This window comes from Lissotriton helveticus, chromosome 10 (assembly GCF_964261635.1).
Source record: "Lissotriton helveticus chromosome 10, aLisHel1.1, whole genome shotgun sequence".
Classification (NCBI taxonomy): Eukaryota; Metazoa; Chordata; class Amphibia; order Caudata; family Salamandridae; genus Lissotriton; species Lissotriton helveticus.
Window position 1 is genome coordinate 199950081 of NC_136071.1, and position 21844 is coordinate 199971924.

Here is a 21844-nt window from a genome sequence, read left to right on the forward strand (position 1 = left end):
CTGAATCTGTCCTGAAATCATGCTAATAATGCCAGTGTACATTTGAGGGACAGTTAATCTTGGAGTACCTGAAGTTTAACCAGTTTTCTTTCAATAGCGCCTACCAAATTGACAGTATAAGTGAAGAGAGGGAATCGTGAGGTAGGTTGGAGGGATGAGTAAAAATATGTAATGTCTGTCAATTCCAGTTACAAGGCAATAAAATGTGAACGTTGTGAAAGGAGGTGTAGACTTTCTACACAAGCACAACATATTGTAAAAAAGCGAACATCTGCCAAGTCATTTACCGCTTTTGACATTTTCTTGTATTCACATCATATTGCAGGCATCCGCCATGCTGTAAAATTACCAAGTCTTGTAATTGGTTGGCTAACTTGCTAGACTGCTAATTTCCTGTCTCTATGCATTTTTTCATAAACAGATACAGTTGCTAAGACACTTTGTTCCACCTCCTGTTTTTTAAGGTGTCCGAGGCATGGCTTTGTTCTTCTATTCGCATGCCTGCAACAAGATTTGCAAATGCATGGGACTCACGCCCTTTGATCACTCACCCACAGAAAAGGCGGTCTTAGATCGGTGTAATAGGTTGCTGGTAAGTCATGTTTAATCAGGAAATAACAATTTGAATTGTCTAAATTAAAAAAAAGTAAGTATCTGAAAAAGTGTGAGCTGCTGGCATAATAAATCTCAGACCAAGTTTCACAAGTGCAGCTGGGAAATGGGCTTATCGAACCTTATGGTCTAAGTGAGAATATCCCAAGATAGCTGAGGTTTGCTTGCAATCTGCTTTGTACCTATCTCTTCTTCGCTGTGACAATGTTGCCATCAACCTGCCCATGATGTTTCAGTGTGATTTAGGCATGCTCCCCTCCATTAGAACTCCTAGAGTTAAAGGTATACCTTTCACCATTTCTGAGTTGTTGGTGCAAAGTGTTATCTTTCCTCTTTGAATTACAGACCATGCAAAATTCTGTTATTTTCGAACTACTTGATTCTAATGAGTTATCAGATGTCAAAAGCACCTTCCTCGGCAGCAAATCCAAGGGACCCCTAGGTCTCTCATATCTCACAGTCATTAAAAGAAATATCACCATCTCACCCCCCCCCCCCCCCCCATTGTCCTTCCAAGCAACTCCAGATTTCCAACAGTATTCACAAGGAGAAAGAACTGCGGATAGAGGTCCTCTGCGTTTGTGTATTCCTTCCAACAGCTTACCTAATGGTTAGATAATGTGTAAGTCTTTTGGAAAATGTGAATGTATAGCTCAGGAGGCCTCTGCAATCTTGTTGTCTCCTGTAGTTCTTTGCGTGTTTATGCCTGCAAAGAGATGGAGTCTTGCGGTTAATGATATGAAATAAATACTTCTGCCTTCTATGAGATGCAAGACCTCCTGGTGCTGCTCTCGTGGTGCTTGGCATCTATCAAATATGCGATTTATTTAACAAGCTAAGACCTTTCTGAAAGACTATCATTCCATAAGATTACTGAAAAAACCCTCTTCCTTTAATTTCACGAGGTTTCGGTAACCTCGCTGTGCAATTAGGTGGCATGGGAATTGGCTCTCAACCTCGTAGCTAGTTCCCAAAAATGTCAGGGCACTCTAGAACGCACTGGTCTCATCTTGGCAAATACGACCTTCACATCCATTGCGTGTCTCAGGGGTACATCACGAAGAATTTATGTGGCTGCTTGGCTGGTGTGCTTGGCTTCCATATCTTCTGCCAAGGGGTAGGAAGTGAATCAGGTTAGTTGTTTGACACATCCCCTTGGTCAAAATAAAATGCAGTACTGTTTTAACAGGGTGATGCAGCACATAATGGCTCTAGACTGCTAAGAAAATGTGCAAACCTTTCTACATTAACTCTTTTGATATTGTTCCAAGAGCGATGAAAATGAGGTGAAATAAATGTGACATTCATGGCCACCATCCTACTCATAAAACCGTAAAATAATTTGACTATCCGTCCTTACCTTCAGATTGACTGAAAGCAGCAGTGGGGCCCTTTTAATCAATGGGCAAGAAATCTTAATCAATCACATGGTTTGACTATAGTGACCATTAACATATGTGATACTTCAAGAGTAAAGATATTTTTGGTTTAAAGATAGAGAAAGGCATGTAGATGGCAAGAAAATAGATTTTTAAGACAGTTAGTAAATTGTCTTCATGGTCTGCTGTGAATAATGATGCATTCTTCTACATTCTAAAGCAATCTGCTAAGACCGTGCTGCGGGGGACGGAGGAGAAGTGTGGGAGCAGTCGTGTGAGGACCATCTCGGGGAGCAGACCACCTTTGCTGTCCCGCCTGTCAGAAAACTCGGGAGATGAGAATATGAGCGATGTTACATTTGACTCTTTGCCCTCTTCCCCATCCTCTGTAACCCTGCAAGGACACCGATTCGACCTTCTCGGTGAGTGATTATTCTCTATTTCAGTCATGAAACTTGTCACTGCGAGTACTGATTTTTGCCATTTTAGAGAACTTTTCTATGTAGTTACCCAATAGCTGTGGCTTAAGTTTTGAGTCCTGGATAAAACATTAATAAAAAGTCTGCTACATTGGAAAAAGCACACCTATGAGATAAAGAATTTAATGTGTGAGTAATTTGTGTGCTTTTGAGATGCAAAATAGTCCCACATGTTTCTCAGTGCAATACTCCATAGGAGATGAGAGATGGAATGATGGAACAGCCAATAGAATGAGGTGTGACGCTAAGAATGCTGTGAGGAAGAGACAAAGGTTGTATGACGTTACAACGCATACTTTTACAACGCATACCTTTACAACGCATTTTTTACAACGCAACATCCATTACAACGCATGCCATTACAGCGAATTTTTAAAAACTACCTTTACAATGCATTCCATTACAACGCATACCACCTTTACAACGCATACCATTACAACGCATAACATTACATTGCATGTATGGTAAGTATTGGATAGTGTAGGGATAAAAATTACTATTCTAACTCCAGGGGGTGCAACAGTAGAGTAAGTGTCGGATAGTGTAGGGGTAAAAATTACTATTCTAACTTCAGGGGGTGCAACAGTAGGGTAAGTGTTGGATGTATGCGTTGTAATGACTGCGTTGTAATGACATGCGTTGTAATGGTATGCGTTATAGTGTCATGCGTTGTAATGGTTGCGTTGTAATGGCATGCGATGAAATGGATGTTGCGTTGTAAAAGTTTTGTTGTAATGGTAGTGCGTTGTAAACGTTGCGTTGTAAAGGTTGTTTCCCGAGCCAAAGCCCCATATATATTTTAAAGGGGCCATCTAGTGAATGAAGTCATGATAGATCTCAGAACCCCAGTTGAAATCATGAAACAGACATTCTAGAATCCCCATTGTTGGTGTCTGTTAAAGCTGAAGAACTGGGCAGAGTTTTTTCACTGCACTTGATTGCCCTTTGAAGCAATTGGTAACAGTAGGTCTATCCGACAGCTGGGCTGTCAAGCCAGACCTAAAGACGTGTGCGTTCCTAATGAAAATCTACAAACCGGGAACATGTGTCGTTCCTTGATTGTGAACTGAAATCCCTTGCCAATGGGCTGCAGAGGGCTGCACTTGTTGCAGTTTAAAAACAAAGAATGTTTCTTGGCACAGCATAATAAAAGCATGGAAAGCCAGTATAGAGAGTGCACTGAATAAATGCGTCTTGACAGAGGCAGGAACTGCAGCACTTGCAAGTTCCATCCTTTTCCAGACAGAACATGCTGCAAGGTATAATTGTCCTATAGGGGAGCTATAGATTATTCTACGCTCGTAGCATTGAGAATGTCGAGCACATACCCAGAAATGTTACAGAGCTGACATATACCAATAAAGATGTGTTTATTCTTTATTATGACTCACCTGGCCTGGGTGGCAGCAAGTACATGTTAGATGACAAAGGCCAGGCCAAGACAGAATTTCAAATGTTGAACTTGTAATAAAAAATGTGTCTATGGCAGTAGTTTATATTCACTTTTGAAACCGAACTAAATACTGGTAAAGCCTCGACCATTTATCTAAAACAGGAAGCATTGACTTCTGTGATTTGTGGAGAGTTAAAAATGTTTGCGCACCGAGAGTAGTTCAGGGAATCAAGCTAAATATGTTTGCGTACATTCTTAGGTCTCGTGCCTCACATTTGCAGTATGTGTATGAGCAGCAGGTGTCACTTTCCTGCATGTAATGCAAGCGTATTATGTTTCCCCAGGCTGGCCTATGTTCAATGAGGAAGATGACCTGGAGCACGAAGACACCAATGAACTTGATAATCAAAGGGTGATGGATGATTATTCAATTTCCAAGATATCTATATAAGATACATGTATTTACAATTAATGTAAAATCGTTTATATAGTCCGTGGTTATCTTGAAGGTCCAGCCCAATTGTGTAGCATTTGGAGCCCCCTTTTAATGTGAAAGACACATTCAAACATATCAAAACTGATCTGTAGCACTTCTGCAACCTCCATGGCTGCCGGTTCTAGATGTATGTGCCCATGAAATGCATAATATGATAAAGTAACACATTAGAAGACTATTGTGTATTAGTTACAGGTGAATGGTAGAAAGTAATTTACTGTAGATGTAAATCATTGAATTGTGAGAATGTTGATTGGGCTAGACAAAACGTTTAGAAATGTGTTGTACAGGATGTAATTCCAATCAAGCTGCTGCTAGGGTGTTAAAGGGCTCAAGAATACAGAGGAAAAGAAGGGATGAGAGTGAAACAAAGGGTAAGGAGAGGGGGAATAGTATATTGGTAAAAGATAAGAAGGGAACATTAGTCTATTAGTCTCTGTCCTGCTAGTTGCTCGCTTATGCAGTTCTTCAAAGCAAAGTAGCGGAACAGTACGTGTTCTACCCTTAAGTTACTTTAAAGTTCTACAGGGAAATGGAGAGAGGAGGAGGAGGAGGAGGAGTTGCGAGAGTGGTGTAGGTAACAGAAGAGCGGGAAGCAGTTCACAGGGGAGCTGAAGCATATTTAAAGGACTTTTTGGTTTATTATGGGTCTTCGCTTGGTATTTCTTTTCTCTGAGTATAAATCCCTCAATACCTTTGACTTGAAAAACTACCGTGGGCACTAGACACTGCACATGGGTAGAGCACTGAGACAACTGTGATGCTGTGCCTGACCTGTTATCTCTTATCTGTGCGTCATACTGTTGTATGTGTGCTCATTCATACATGCACTCATATATGTATGTACCAACATGTAATGTGTTCCTGCACTGAAAGCTAGGAGGGGTGCAACGTGATGGCAGTAAAGGGATATTTTCTTTTCAATTTAGGGAATGGGAAATTATGGACTTTAGGTTCAACAAAAATTACATTAACAAACTTCATCACTCAATTATGTGTGTTAGTGTGCACACTAAAGATTCCTATGCATTAAGTAATATCAAAATACCATTCTTTTTTTTGTTTTTACAACAGGACTCTGAAAACGGTGGCGACAGTGGCTGCCCAAGTGAAAGACGTAGTGAATCAGAAGATATCGATCCACGAGAGAGAGTAAGTATCAATTTAGCTGGCTTTTTCAATAACGTATTCTTTATTTAGCTCCAATCATGTAGACCAATCTAACAGATGGGCAAAATTATTGAACTCTGCTGCACTCTTTTGAACAGTGACCAAATCAAATGTACAATTTATGTTGTCTGAGATCGTTTCGCATTCTCCTTAGTCATTTGTTAAATGATAGCAACGTGGATGCACCATTTGCTAAGAAGACCTATCAGTCATTAGATATTTCTGCAAACAACTTAAACTTTCTTCTTTGAACCTACCTTTATTTAAGTGACTCCAATCCATTATCCCCTTCAAGAATACTATAACGCTATATCAAAAATGGTGTCACTCGAAAGAAATGGCAATATTATTAAAACAGACTTCACTCAAGTGTAAGTCATTCGCCATAAGGGGACAGTTGGACCAAAGTTTGTGTCTTTTTTGCAAACCGCACTTCTGCTAAAAGTAAACTCTTTGTTTATGCTGAAGCCCCACACTAGTCTTAGATGCTTTATCAGTGGAAAATAACCTAGAGTAAATCCTGTCGTGAAAGTCTGTTTTCGTAAGGATGCACATACCTCCAAGACCAACATGGCTATATTACATTACTCGCCATTCAGTTTCATACACTATTTGTATTTGTTTTCGTTTATTCATGGCATGTATTGGCCAAGATACATATGCTTAGCATTATCCTGCCATCTAGTGTTGGGCTTGGACGATTACAAGTTGTTTTTCTTCATAGAAGTCTTTGAGTCACGTGGTATAGTGACTTCTCCTCTGGTGTGTATTGTGCATGTTCCTCAGCTCCTTTGTTAAATAGATTTTTCCCGCCATCGGGTTTGAACGTCATTATAGCAGCTCTGGGACCCGGGACCGAGCTTCTATCCCCACCAAGGCCTTGATTGGCTGTCAGTCTTTTCTCTCTAGATCAACAAATCTCAGATCTGGACGACAGCAACTGGTGCTATCTATCCCTTCACGGCGCCCACCTGTTCTTCTACTTCTTAATCTCCATTTTATAGGACCAAGTTGAGGAAGGATGGAAAACACGCCCTTCAGTTTTTGCCCTAATTGCCATGCAAAGTATTCCATGCAAGATCAACATACAAAAAACAGCAAAAACAGGCTCTTCAACGCCCTCCACATCCTCGATTTCAAAATCTACAAAGAATACTACAGAGCCACAGAAAAAACAAATAGAACCCATTCTTGAACGCTTGCAAGCCAAACTGGACAAGGGACAAAAGACTTTCTTAGGGCACCCTCATACTGGGAAGCTAGGCACGAAACGACTACCACCTGCTTCCCTCACACTTCAGAAGAGGGAAAAAGTATTTTGAGGAGGACATTGCTGGGCCTCAACACACCCATCAACAAAAGAAAAAGTACAGAGGAACAAGCCATATTTCTTTCCCCCCTTCTCCTCCTACACCTCCTAATATCCCTTCTCCTCCTTTTCCAACATCTCCTGTTCCAGCTTCACCTATTATACCTTCAAGGCAAGTGCAGGCACCCTTGCCAGAACACTTGCCTTCTGAGCAACCATTACCTTCACCAAATCAATCACCTCAAAGTGACCATCAGCATGAAGGGTACAATATCCCTTACTTCAGAGATCCGCAGGGAGATACCAATACTGCCCCTGACCAATGGGACATTTATGATGATGGTGATGATACAACAGCTTATAATGACATCATCAGTAGCTCTGCTACTTACCACAAAGTAAGTCTACACACTATTCCACAGGAAGAGGATTTCCTGGAAGAAACACTTAGTAGTTCACAAAGGACAGGGCAATCGCACCTTATGCTTAAAGGTATACTGTCATCCACTCAGGACATATTTAAGCTGCCTGTTAAATCTAGAGTAGTCAACCCTCGTATTGAGAAATCTATGGTGTGTCCACTGGGCCCTAAGTATATTCAGGGCCAAGTGACACCAAATTCACTAGTGATGCAAACTGCCATAAAACGAGGACATTTCCAAGGCTCAGGGGATGCACCTCCAACAGATAAGGAGAGTAAAAAATATGATGCAGCAGGCAAACGAGTGGCAGCACAAGCAACCAATCACATGCTTATAGCAAACTCTGTGGGACTACTCACACAATATAATCCAGTAACATGGGATGAAATACAGGAACTACTGCAACACCTCCCTAACCAATACCAAGAATGGGCAACACAATTTGTGGAAGAGGGCAGGGTAATATCTAATGCCACTATACAATGTGACTCACTCTGCAGACACCCGCGCCTGAGAGGTTAATACTAGTATCCTCATTAGGTGCCCTGCATGGTTCATAGTATCTGGGTTCAAGCCAGACGTACAGCAGCATCTGCTGCATCTACTTTTTAATGGGCAAAGGTTATTTTTACCACAAGTGGATGAAATGCTAGAAAAGTTCAAATATGACACAGAAACAGCTAAAGCAATGGGGGCCCTAGAAATATATCCACACCATGGTTCCTTTCGTAGTGGTCAATACAGAGGTACAAACAGAGGAAGTTCCTCCTCTGAATCGAGCATTTGCAGTAAGGAGTAGGGTTCCTATCAAAGCCAATTTAATACGGGATTTTCTATGATACAAATTATATAAATATGTAGATGCCTTGCAACCACTATCAAAACCCATACCCCTTTAAACCGTGAACACCTAGACTCCCCCCAACCACATATAACAGCAGTCGGGCGAAGGTCACAAAATGTGTAGCAACAATGGCAACATCTCACTACAGACCAATGAGTGTTATCCATAATCAAAGATGGGTATTGTTTAGAACTAGAACTAAAACCACCTACAACTCCACCAAAACCATATAAAAATGCCAAAAGAACATCTTACACTTTTACAGGGAGAGGTTCTTTCTTTCCTTCAAAAAGGAGCAATAGAAATAATGCACTTACAACATCAGGAACACTTAGTGTACTCCCTTTATTTTCTTATTCCCAAAAAGGACAACACTTTAAGGCCTATCCTAGATCTCAGGCCACTAAACAGGTACATCTCCTTGGAACACGTTCACATGCTACAAGAAGTAATACCACTGTCCCAGCAAGAAGATTTCATGACTGCATTAGAGCTCAAAGATGCATACTCCATTTCCCCATTCATCCAGCATTCTGCTGTTACCTACTCTTTCAGCTAAGCACCCAACACTATCAATTCAAAGTGCTACCATTCGGGGTCACTACAGCACCAAGATTGTTCACAAAGTGCCTTGTAGTAGTGGCGGCTCATCTCAGAAGAGACGGAATCAATGTCTTCTCATATCTAGGTGATTGGCGCAAAAGCCCAACCTACGATCAGTGCCTTCAACACACTCAGCAGTGATCAGCCTTCTACACAAACTAGGGTTTACCCGAAACTTACACAAGTCTCACTTGCAACTGTTGAAAATTCAGCCTTTCCTAGGCACAACTCTCAATTCAGTTACAGCCAAAGCATATCCCAGTGCAGAAAGAATAACAAAGTTCATACAAACATTACCTCTTTATCAACCACAAGCTCATCTCACAGTAAGAATGGTGATGGGTCTTTTAGGCATGATGGCTTCATGCATAGGCATTAGTACCACATGCTTGACTACATATGCGTCCCCTTCAACGCACTCTACAATCTCAATGGTCTCAAGCGGACGGGCATCTACAAGATGTAATGTTGATAGGGCCAGCAACTCATCGTTCTCCCCATTAGTGGAACAGCAACAACTTGTTGCAAGACCGGCCTTTCAAAGCCCCAATTCCGCAGATCACCCTTACTACAAATGCATCTCTTCAGGGATGGGGGGCACATATGCAAGATCTCACAGTTCATGGCCTATGGACAATAGCTCAGAAACGTCTGCAAATCAGCCATCTGGAGCCACTAGCAATTCGACTAGCCCTCAAAGCCTTTTGCAATCACTTGCACCACAAGATAGTGCTAATACAAACAGACAATAAAACTGCAATGCATTATATTAAACAGGGGGGTGCACTCCTCACAACTATCTTTCCTCCCAAAGAGAATCTGCCACTGGGCAATCTACCACAAAATCCACCTCGTAGCAGAATACCTACCTGGGACCGACAACGACTTCGCAGATATGTTCAGCAGAACACGCCACCCGGTGCACAAGTGGGAGATCGATCCACTACTACTCCACTCTCACTGATGGGGGATAGCAGAAATATACTTGTTTGCCACTCACCTCAATGTCAAATGCCAAAACTTCGCACACAGGTTTCCCCACCCACTATCCTAGGGCAATTCCTAATTGATGATTTGGTCAAGAGTATTTGTTTATGTTTTTCTTCCTCTGCCACTAATGCCATATGTAGTTCAGAAGTTAACACAAACCTCTCCAATACTAATCCTAATAACCCCAACATGGACACAGCAGGCACGGCTCACAACACTGGTGCAACTGGCTCTAGTGCCACACCAGAAACTATCTCTTTGGCCACACCCACTAACTCAAGATCAAGGGAAGTTCATACACCCCAATCCAAAACAGCTCAATCTAGAGCTTTGGCTCCTGAAATCCTAGAAATCGGATAATTAAAGTTACCACAAGAAGGTATGGCTATCCTTAAACAAGCTTGAAGGCCTACAACTAGAGCATGTTATGCATTTAAATGGAAACGATTTGTACATTTCTATACAAATAAACAAATACAGCCTTTTTCACCTACAGTACAACATATTAGGCTATCTTTTCCATCTGCATCAGGTGGCGCTTCTTTACACATCCATTATGCTACACTTAGCAGTACTAGCGGCCTTATCCCACCTTCCACTCCACATGCCCCAACCTGGAACCAAAATATTGTCCTTTCCAGGCTTTTGGGGACGCCATTTGAACCACTGCATTCATGCCAACTCTTAACTTGCAACATTGCATTATTAGCTGTAATCGCCTCTCTCAGAAGAATAAGTCAAATGCAAGCACTCGCTCTGCAAGAACCATTCTTTAAATTGTATCCAAACAAATTAGTTCTAAGAACTAACCCAACATTTCTACCCAAAGTGCTATCGACTTTTTATACAAGTCAAGCCATAGAGTTACCAGTGTTCTTTCCTAACCCAGATACAGTAGCAGAAAGGGCCCTTCGTACATTGGATGTTAAAAGGGCTATCATTTTCTATATTGATAGAACAAAATCATTTAAAGAAAAACACAACAGCTCTTTGTTGCTTTTAGCAAACCACATCAAGGGGCAAGAATATCCAAAGCAGGACCTGCTAGATGGATAGTCAGATACATTCAGACATGCTATCAAAAAGCCAAAAGGGTACTAACACTACCACCACTGGCTCATTCTATACGTGAACAGGGAACCAATATGGCTTTTTTAGGAAATATTCCAATAGAGCGTATTTGTAAAGCAGCTACATGGAATAACCCACATACATTTACTAAACACTATACTATTGAATTAACAATCAGCAAGCAGGAGTGGGCCAAGCTTTACTTCAAACATTATTTCAAACAAGTAATTCAACCAATCGCTAACCACAGGAAAGGGAGCACTGCTTTACATTTAATGCTAAGTATATGTATCTACGGCCAACACATGCTGAAAATGGAATATGCTACTTAACCTGCAACTATCTATTTGGAGCGTGAAGTGCTGTAGATTCATATGCACCCACCCGCCTCCCTGAAAGATTTTGGTTGTATAACTTAAAAGTATTTGAAACATACTTTACGCACTCAAATTTAGACACACATTCTCTTTATTATGTCACTTTATTGCTCCTTCTTCCTAACGCTCACCCGATGAGCCAAAAAGAGTCTAACAAAAGAGCCAAGAAACATGCGCAATACACAACGGAGGAGGAGCCACATAACTTGTGAATCAAAAACTTCTTTGAAGAAAACTACCTGTAATCGTCTGAGCCCAACACTTGATGGCAGGATAATGCTAAGTATTTGAATTTACGGCACTACATGCTAGAAGTAGATGATTACAGGTAAAATATTCCTTCCTTATTACTATAACTGAAAGTGCTGAGGTATAATGGGCTGGTCGTCAGTTTGAGGGATTAGATATGAAGAGGGTTATTTATTGAGGGCAGCATTGGACTTGTGTGGCGCTCTGCAGTTTTGCACTGCATCTGTAGGCTTTTATAACTGTATGTGTCCTGTGCATAGATGACATTACAGAAATCGATTGTTTTCAACAATTTGCACAGTAATTTGAATGAATGTGGTTGCTGCGGGCGGAGGGGATTCCACTTGTTTTAGCCTCTGCTGGTCCATGAGTTGTTGAATCTGAATTTCCTGATTTGCAGGTCTGTACTCCTTGACAAAGGACATGATTAGAATGTCTGTGTGTTATGAGACACTGATTAATGTTTCTTTACTTAGGCTGAGAATTGTTTGTCTTCATACCATGACTGAATGACCTTGAGCATCAAACGGTGCTTGCTTAATAACAGCAATACAAAGATATGTGCCTTTCCAGTGGTAGGTCACCATTACACTTGGGCCTGATACTCCATATCTATTATAGCCTTCCATTGAAACCCTCAGAAAAGGAGTGGAGGATGGCCACAGGAATGGCATGTTGTTATATGACAAAGGGCCATTATAGTTCGAATAATGCCAGATCCCAAAACGTATTGATTAAGAATGTACAGTTGGTAACAGCTGTGGGTCTATGATAAGAGCATTCAGAATTATGTTCCTTAGTGCACTTCTGCATGTGAGTATTCCTACAGTTTTCATAACATGACTTTAAATAAAGCACTTATCTTGGGAGCCTGTCGAGGTATTCTGAGCTGCTTCACTGTCTGGTGGCTGACTATCTTTGCCTTCGCTTTGTAGTCGAGGGTGCCTTTTGGGAAACAAGCTTTAATGTGCTGTACTGTTGATCTTAATATGTGTCCTCTTTTTCTGGTATTGTGGCCCCCCATTTTGTAACAAAAACTTTTAGAGCTTTGTACGGAGGTGCTTGATATGAAATATATGGAGGCCGTGACGTAGACCTTCCACTCATTTCTCCATTCCTGCTGTGTATTGGTGCGAGAGTAGTTGCTGGATGGAATCTTCAAATTCTTATTATTATTACTAAGGTATCAAAATCTGGTATGCTGTCAGCTTGTACAAGCAGATCGCGTTTATCAGAATGACGTTTGTAAGCGAGATGCTGGGGAATCCAGTCCATTTCTACAACACCAACATTACGTTTTTTTGTGTTCCTAAAGGCATATTTCCTAGCTAACATGATGAAAGGGGGGGGGGGGGTTTCTAAAATGACATCGGATATAAAAAAAATACTTTAAAAGTGGGAGAAATACCAAAAAACTACAGGTTGAACTCATCTGGAAAGGTCTGAAACCACTGGCGGTTTAGTTTAATGGCGCCAAATCTGATTGGACAGAGGGTGCTTATTCTTTCTTTTGCAGTTGCCCATGTGCCTTTGGGTAGTGTAGTATTAGTAATGGAAGAAATATGCATATCTCAAGCACCAGTCATTTATTAGGAAGCTATAAGATTTTCCTAGCCCTGGCATATTTCTGCATGGCTCAGACTCAGATAGCAGCTTCTCAGAGCATGTGAAGACATGGGGCCAGTTCACAGAACTAATCTGAGACAAAATCCTAAACTTACTACTTCTGGTATTCACAGAAGGCACTTACAATTTTTGGTATTCACAGAAATCACTTACAACTCCTAACTTTACATCCGCAGTCAGGTCGGAATCTCCGCACCCAGACAGTACTCTTCGCACCCGGACCGTACTCTCAGACTAGGGCCGTACTCTGCAGCTCGAGCCACAATCTCCTACTCGGGCCGGATAAAGTGTAATCAATGGGTTGGAATGCAATTTTTACAAAAAGGAATGTGTGATAAATGGTAGAGGAGGTCATGAAAAATAGTCTGGGCAGGGAAAAGGGTATGGCCAGACACTACATCATAACCCAGAAAAGTTTGCTCCTTTGTCTCATGGTACAATTTGCTCTCCCTTCAGTGTTGACGCTAGTGTCAACACCACAGTCAACACTAAGGGCGCTCCTAAGGGCGCTCCCCTTAGTATTGACTGTAGTGTTGATACCGCAGTCAACACTGAGAGGAGCACACATTTTGCACTGCATGTAGCTTGATGCAAGGGAGCAAACATTTCTGGGTTATGATGTAATGTCTGGCCATACCCTTTGATGCAGTTGTGCGACTGGATCATAGAATTCAAAGAAAGAATGTAGCCTTTGGCTGAAAATCTGGCCGACGAGGTTACAGTGCGGAATCTGAACGTACTAGTAATGTGGGTAATGCATTCTTTGACTCTATGTGCTTTTCCAGGTTGAATGAATTAACAAAATTTTTACATTGCAATAGGGTCACTCAAACTCCAACAGAAGGCGCGAGTCTGAATCTGAAGACAGTTTTGGAAGGGTAAATAATACGCAGTGTCCTCCATAAGAATTCCACTCCATCATAACATGTTCCCATCTTGTTTTCTAATCTCAAATCATGCTATTAGTTGATCATTTTCTTTTCTTCATTTCCTGCTTTCATTTCATTTCTAACTTTTTGTATGTGTTCTTTTAATTTTTCAATTAGAGAAAAGCTGTTGTAAATAAACCCTCTGTGACCCCTAAAAACAGTCCCCGGATGAAAATGGTGATTTTGCATGCAAATCTGATGCACATACCTTGAAGTTTGGTTTCTAACCACAACCCATATTAGATGCAAAATCTGTTTGCATTTTCACACTCTATATTCCTAGTTCGATGGTTTGCGTACATGGAAGGAAAAGCATTATTAAAATATTTTAGGATAGTTCTTCTGTAATTGCTCTTAATCTGATTTTAATGAACGGGGTTTAGTATTAAATGATACATGCTACAACCTTTTGACTTTATGTTGCATTAGAAATCCTTAAATAGTTTATATGATTCTTTTATGGACTAAGGGGAACTTAGCCGATCCATTCTTCCTGTAGCAGTCGTTCAATGTAACCAAACCATCTACCTCTGGAGCAAAGTCGCTTAGAATTGAAGTGTGTGTTTGTGAAAAGTGTAAACTGTGTGCTGGCAGCCAACAGGTTTGTAGTTTTGGTTTACACAATGGGTTTGGGTGTGCTTAAGAACATGCCTTTGTGAACTGTTAACAGGTCACTGTCAATGGCAAAGTACATGCTTGTGTTATAAACAATTCTGTTCCGCAGGCGCAGCACGCGGCAGCTATGGAAACTGCACTCTGCATGCTGCAATATTTTTAAGTTTGATCCGCTAACCTAGTGAAAGAAGCACCTGATCGCAGATACAAATACTTATTTTTTCTGCATGAATTGTGCTTTGTGATGAGATCGCATCATCATTAATCTTTTAATGTCTGATTCACACAAAGTTTGAATTGGACATTATGAATTTTAGACATGTACATATTGTTTGGGATTCTCCAAAATCCCATAGTATACACATGGAAAACTATCAAGACTGTATATTTACTTTTCCTAATCCCAACTCCTATCGTTTGCTTGCAGGCATACAACATGGTGGTTTGTTGGTCATTTTCTTAACTTAGAAGAGTGCTTAATGTATTACATGGAAGTAAATATACAAGTGAAATAAGAGTGGGAGAAATGGATTGGGAGTGTTTATAAGTACACACAAAGCTCAGGCCATGCAAGTGTTCCCAACATTACTAGTGGCTATCCCTGTCCATTCCATAGGGAACTACCATGCTCGTAGCATGTGTATCTGTAGATACGAATGCGGTACATACTCCTGCCATCTGGTGTTGGGCTTCGACATGCACAACTTGTTTTTGTTCGAAGAAGTCTTTTCGAGTCACGAGATGTGGTAACTCCACCTATTGTAGGCAATACACATGGGCATCGGTTCCATAATAAGATTGTTTTTCTCCTCCGTCTGGTTCAGATGTGTATACTGGAAGTCCGGTTCGATGCCACTAGATGTTTTTGCCAGGCCTTTGGCACCGTCCTTTGCAAGTCCAAGCAATCCTTCTTTTTGTCGGTCTGCTGTTTGGTGTTACTACAACACTATTCTGTTTTTGTGGCCTACAAACTTGTACAGCATGGCTCTGCCCCTTTGACTCCATCACCCTCAAAGTCGAGAATGTCCATGTGATGGAAAGGACTCCTTTTCGGTTCTGTCCATCTTGTAATGCCAAGTATCCTAGGACATTTTTGCACAAAGTTTGTACCCTGTGCGTGTCTTCTTATCACCAAGAGGAATCCTATGCAATGTCTTGTGTTCCGTGGCCCTTCAGAACTGTTGGCGTGTCTCATTGCCTCAGCTTCAATGGCGCAGTGCAGAGGAGAGGAAGACACCGCGGATATCTTCCGAGAATGCGAGGAGGAAGCTCTTCAGCAGCCAGGCTCGTCAGAGGAGGCCGACTTGACTATAAAGCCCAAAGACCAACGCCCGTTGCTGAAGACTGCAGTGAGTACCACTGCCACTAGTCCTTCTGAAGCAACAGCATCTAACTCTCATGCTTCTTCAGATGGCTCTGGGTCTACACTGCCTCATGGCCATGGTCAGCAAAAAATGACAGAGCCAGATAAGACATCCTCACAACTCTTGGTGCTGAAGTCTGCCTTGAAGCCTTGCCTCTTGATGTCAACTGCCGCTTCGGCGCCAGGTCCAAAGACATCTGCTTGACCACACTCTTGAGTCGAAAACTTCATAGCCAAAATCCACTTCGGGGTATTCTGGGCGTTGGCCCTCTTTGGCTCCATCCAAGCCATCTTTGGAGGAATTCTACCAATCCATCCTGCAGAGGCTCCAGGAACATTTAGAAGCCGGCCAACCGAGGATCCACATCAAGCCGGGCACAAGCAGGATCCTGGCTAACCCTGCCCCTCCATATAATGATCCCCGCAGGAGGAGACTCACTTTCGAAGAGGCCCTCAACCCTCCATCTGAGCCGACACCCAAAAAGGACAGATGCACCTCTCCACTGTTGCCTAGCTCTTCCTGGCCTGCTCCTCCATCACCTCCTGCTCCACCTCCTCTTCTGTCCTCTCCTACCCTACCTCCCCATGCTGCTTGGGGACCCTCACACACATTCCCAACTGGGATCTCCATATTCAGGGAATGGGGACTGTCCAGGGTCTCCCTATAACCCCCTGATCCATCCTATGACCCCAGGGCTCCAGACCCTTCTGATGACTATCAGGCAGATCTCCAAGCTGACACTGACCCAGACTTGTACCCACCAAGCCCTCTCCCCCTGATGATACTACCTATTATCTTGAGGTTCTACACAGGGAAGCTGCATTCCATAAAGTTGAGGTACATGTTCAGGCTGAGGATGATGATTTTCTGCTAGAAACCCTCTCCATAACACAGAGGTCCCTCCAGTATTTGCCTATGTTAAAAGGCATGCTCAAGACTGCTGGGGACATCAATCAAGAGCCTGTAAAAGCCAGAGTCATCACACCCGAGTTGACAAAAAGTTTAAGACTTTTCCCTCAGACCCCACCTACATCAAAGGGCAGTTACCCCCTGTTTCCCTGGTGGTACATATGGCTGCGACCAGAGCAAATTCCCAGGGTTCAGGGGATGCACCCCCTCCAGACTGGGAGAGCAAGAAAACTGATGCTGCTGGCATGTGTGCCACACAGTAGCGCATTGCAAACTCAGTGAGCTTACTCTCCTGTTATGAACACGCTCACTGGTAACAGATGGAAGATTTTATCCAACATCTTCCAGAGCAATACCGCAGGTGTGGTCCGAGGCTTGTAGCTGAGGGGAAGATTATTTCTAACAACTGGTGAATTCTTAAATGCTGCAGACACAGTTGCTTGCTGCATTAATTCTAGTCTCCTTCTCCACCTCCATACATGGCTACGTGACTCCAAGTTTAAACCAGAGGTACAACAACACCTTGTTAATGTGCCCTTTGATTGCAAGATTTTGGCCCTCGGGTCGATGAGATGCTCGAAAAAATCAAGAAGGACATCGATACAGCTAGGGCCATAGGTGCCCCGCAGACTCCCACTGCCTGTTTCTCCTTTCAATGCCCACAGTACTGTGGTGCAACCAAAGCGGTTGCCACACCTGAGACGTCTACCACATACACCAGACAATAACTGCAGACTCCTTCACAGGGTTACTACAGGGGAGGGTACAGAGGGGGCAATGGCAAGGGTAGAGGCAAAGGGGCAGCTCCCAAAGGAGCCTTTGCCCCAAAACAGTGACACTCTCCACCTTCCCTCTGACCATCCAACACCTGTCGGGGCAGGTTGCAGAGGTTTCTGTCTCACTGGGAAGCAATTACCTCCGGCCGATGGGTTCTAGATATCATACAGGAAGGATACTGTTTAGAACTCCCCCAAACACCACCCAACATTCCCCCACGCACACTCAAGTTGTCCACAGAACACCGGTGACTGTTACAAGAGGAGATGCATGCAGTACTTGCCAAAGGGGCCATAGAGCTAGTGCCATATTCCCTGTACTTTCTTATTCCCAAGAAAGATGGCACCCTCAGGCCTATACTCGACTTCCGGTCCCTCAACAAGTACGTTCTGTCAGAACATTTCCACATGGTCCACCTTCAGGATGTCATCCCTCTGTTGCGGCAAGGTGACTTCATTACTGCCCTAGGCTTAAAGGACGCGTACTTCCATATTACCAGCCACCCCACCCATCAAAGATTCCTGCAATTTGTGGTAAGTGGACAACATTATCAGTTCAAGGTGCTACCCTTTGGGGTAATATCAACCCCCAGAGTCTTCACCAAAGGTTTTGTCATGGTAGCCACTCACCTCAGCCGGGGTGGCATCCACGTGTTCCCATACATTTACGATTTTCCTGAACAAGAGCGCCACACAGCTGCAATGTCTAGCACACATGCAGACAACCATAGATCTTCTCCACAAATCGGGCTTCAGGATAAACATAGCCAAATCCCATCTTCAGCCCCTTCAGGTACAACCCTTCCTCTGGGCTACTCTAGACTCGGGGGTGGGGAAGGCTTATCCAAGCCTTGCCAGGGTCAGCACTTTTCAAAATCTAATACCTCTTTTCCAGACAGATCATCAGGTAACGGTCAGGACAGTAATGATTTGTTAGGCATGATAGCGTCCTGCATTGCAATAGTTCCTCATGCAAGGTTACACATGAGTCTCTTACAGCAGTGCCTAGCAGCACAGTGGTTTCAGGCAGAGAGTCTGTGGAAGGATCTAGTGTTGATTTGGAGCAAAACACATCGCTCTCTGCAGTAGAGCAACACCAACAACTTGTTGCAGGGACGGCCTTTTCTAGACCCAGTTCTGCAGGAGACCATCACCACGGATGCCTCGCTCTCTGGATTGGAGAGCGCATCTCCAAGATCATTACATCTATGGCTTGTGGACACCAAAGCAGCAGGGTCTCCTCATTAACCATCAGAAATTGCTGGCTATTTAATTTGCTCATCGAGCATTCCTTCCATTTACTCACAAAAAGGTAATTCTAGTCCGCATGGACAACACCACAACCCAGTTTTAACTTGCAGAAGCAAGGGGGCACACACTTGCCCCAGCTGTCTGATCTAGCCCAGAGCATATGGAAGAGGGTGCTACATCACATGGTGCAGTTGGTCATACATACATTCCTGGTCTTGACAACAACTTGGCAGACCTGCCCAGCAGGACGCATCAACAAGTAAACAAATGGGAACTCCACCCCAGGGCTTACTCTTTTACTTGTGGCAGAAATGCCAAATGCCCAAACTTCTCTGCCAGGTTACCACGCCTGCAATTCATAAGCAACGCACTATGGATTCGCTGGTTAGGGATTTGTGCCTACATTTTTCTGCATCCAGCTCCTACCGTTCATAGTTTGTAATCTGAGGCAGACATCACTTACCCTCATCCTGGTAGCAACCTGGGCACGCCATCCTTTGTACTCCATTCTGTTAGAACTCTCTCTAACTCCTCACGAGAAGCTTCCCCACATGCTAGACCTTCTCATACAAATTCACAGAACCCTCTGACACCCCAGTCCTTTCCAGCTCAATCTTGCAATACGGCTACTGAGGTTTTAGAGTTTGGTTACCTTAACCCATCACTGGAGTTAATGTCCATTCTTCGTGAAGCACGTTGGCCTACTACTGGTGCATGCTATGTGGCAAAATGGAATCCTTTTGTGCACTATTGCCTTCCAAAAAATATCAATCCTCGCACGCCAGCAGTTCAAGACACCCTCTATTACATCCTTTACCTTCAACAGTCAGGCCTTGCCTACACCTCAATTCGGTTCCAATTGGCTGCTGTGGCTACTTACTTACAGATTAGACGGAACACTTTGCTTTTCAGAATACCGGAAGGCCTTAAGTGGGTTATATCGCCCGGCACCTCCTGCTCTGGTGTGGAATCTTAACATCGTCCTAATAAAGCTCACAGGCGCTCCTTTAGAGACCATTTACTCCTTGCCCGCCTCACTTTCTTTCATGTAAGGTGGCCGTCTTAGTAGCTATCACTTCCCTTAGATGAGCCAGTGAGGTACACACTCTCACCTTAGAAGACCTTTATTCTAAGTGCAGCCAGATAGGGTGGCACTTAGAAGCAACCCCAAATTTCTCCCTAAGGTGGTTTCCAGTTTTCGTCTCAATCAAACAATTGAGTTGCCAGTTTTCTTTCCACATCTAGAGTCTGTAGTGGAACGCACCTTGCATACCGTGGATGTCAAAAGAGCGTTCATGTATTATGTGACTAGGACAAAATCTTTTCTTAAAACACAACTCTTGGTGTCCTATTCTAAACCGCATTTAGACTGTTCTAAAACCTTAGCAGTTATTGCTCGTTGGCTCGTCAAGTGTATTCAAACTTGCTATGCTAAATTGGGGAGAGGAGTTGGCCTAACGGCTAAGGCGGCGAACTCGGACCTGGGGATCTGGGTTCGAGTCTCGGTAACGACGCCAAAAACCTCCTGTGATTCTGGGCAAATCACTTTATCTCTCCGTGCCTAAAATTAAAGTGTGTCCTCATGTAACGTAACTGGTGCTATGTAAAGCGCTCTGAAACCTGATTCGGTTTGGGTCTAGTTCGCGCTATATAAAACTCTGCAAAAAAAAACTAAAAGATCCCTACCTGTCCCTCCCAGACCCCATTCCAGGCGTAACAAAAGGGCTGGCTTCTATGGCTTTTTTCAAAAACATACCACTAGCTGTCATCTGTAAAGCAGCTACTTGGTTTGCTCCTCGCATTTCTACAAAACATTATTGTGTGAATGTCCTGGCTAGGCAACAAGCTAGAGTTGGCCATGCTATCTTACGTACACTATTTCAATCTTCTGCAGCATCCCAAGGCTGAGCCACCGCTTTTGGGGAGGACTGCTTTACAGTCATTGCACAGCATGTGTATCTACAGCTACTTATGCCACACATGTAAAATGTTACTTGCCTTGTAGGCTTCTGTTTGTGGCATGTAGTGCCTGTAAATTCAAATGTGCCCACCATCTTCTCTGGCCGCCTGAGGATCAGTGCAGATACTGTCATCCTTTTTGCCTTACTTCGCATGGTCATGTTTTCAGTATCGTTATGCTCCATCGACATCTTCGCCAATGCCCATGCACATGGCTTCCAGTAGATGGAGTCACCACACCTTGTGACTCGAAAAGACTTCTTCGAACAAAAACAAGTTCCACACTTCCAGCCCATTACTAGATAGTAGGAGTATGCACAACATGTGTGTCTACGCCACTACATGCCACGAATAGATGCATATGGGGTAAGTAACATTTTACTTTACCACCCCATTTCTACACATATGTAAAATACAGTAGAAATTGTGCTACACCAGCAGATACTCCAGTGTCTGACATGGAATTCAAGGATGAAAAGATGTCCATTTCCTGATGTTGTGAATAAGAAATTCCTATTGTAAATTCAACTTTTTCTGAGAGTACCAAATAACATGGGATATAGTTTTGAAACTCAGAAGCTGTTTCAAAGGCCTGACATTCAGTGCTGTGCCTTTAGTAGGTCCCGAATGTACTCTCCCTCACTAGGGCTTTCTTGAGAGCTTAAATTTCACTTGTGGGAACGTGAACATTTCAAAGTAGCTTTCCACTTAAGTGCTGCCTTACTTAGATAAGGTGCAAAATGTCTCTAAGTAAATTGGACACCAGCAAATGTCGGAGCATTATCATCCTAATTAATGAGCCTCATAATTTCATTATTTTTCATGGTGTACAGGCCTCATAGAACTGATCCTACAACAACAAAACACAATTATAATTTCAACAAAATGTCTTAATTTATTATAATATTTTATTTTTACAAACTTTTGGTGCACAGGCACGCCAAGCTGCATCAGTTCTAGCCATAAACACATGTTACTGCCTCTCTGTATTTTTATTTTGGAGGCTGGATGGCCAGAGAAT

The 21844-nt window shown here is 42.9% G+C and overlaps 1 protein-coding gene across 6 annotated transcripts in view; it reads left to right on the forward strand.

Annotated features, from left to right (window-relative positions):
• The window catches only part of EEF2K (eukaryotic elongation factor 2 kinase), a 192893-nt gene that overhangs the window by 132924 nt on the left and 38125 nt on the right, over positions 1-21844 (forward strand). For 2 of the 6 annotated variants that reach the window (XM_078665119.1, XM_078665120.1), the window contains 6 exons: positions 465-592; positions 2212-2413; positions 4208-4275; positions 5434-5511; positions 13842-13898; positions 14067-14126. In XM_078665119.1, the coding sequence (XP_078521245.1) occupies positions 465-592; positions 2212-2413; positions 4208-4275; positions 5434-5511; positions 13842-13898; positions 14067-14126 (593 nt within the window). The remainder of the gene's footprint in view (positions 1-464; positions 593-2211; positions 2414-4207; positions 4276-5433; positions 5512-13841; positions 13899-14066; positions 14127-21844) is intronic. The other 4 variants (XM_078665123.1, XM_078665122.1, XM_078665121.1 and 1 more) reach the window with 3 other exon arrangements.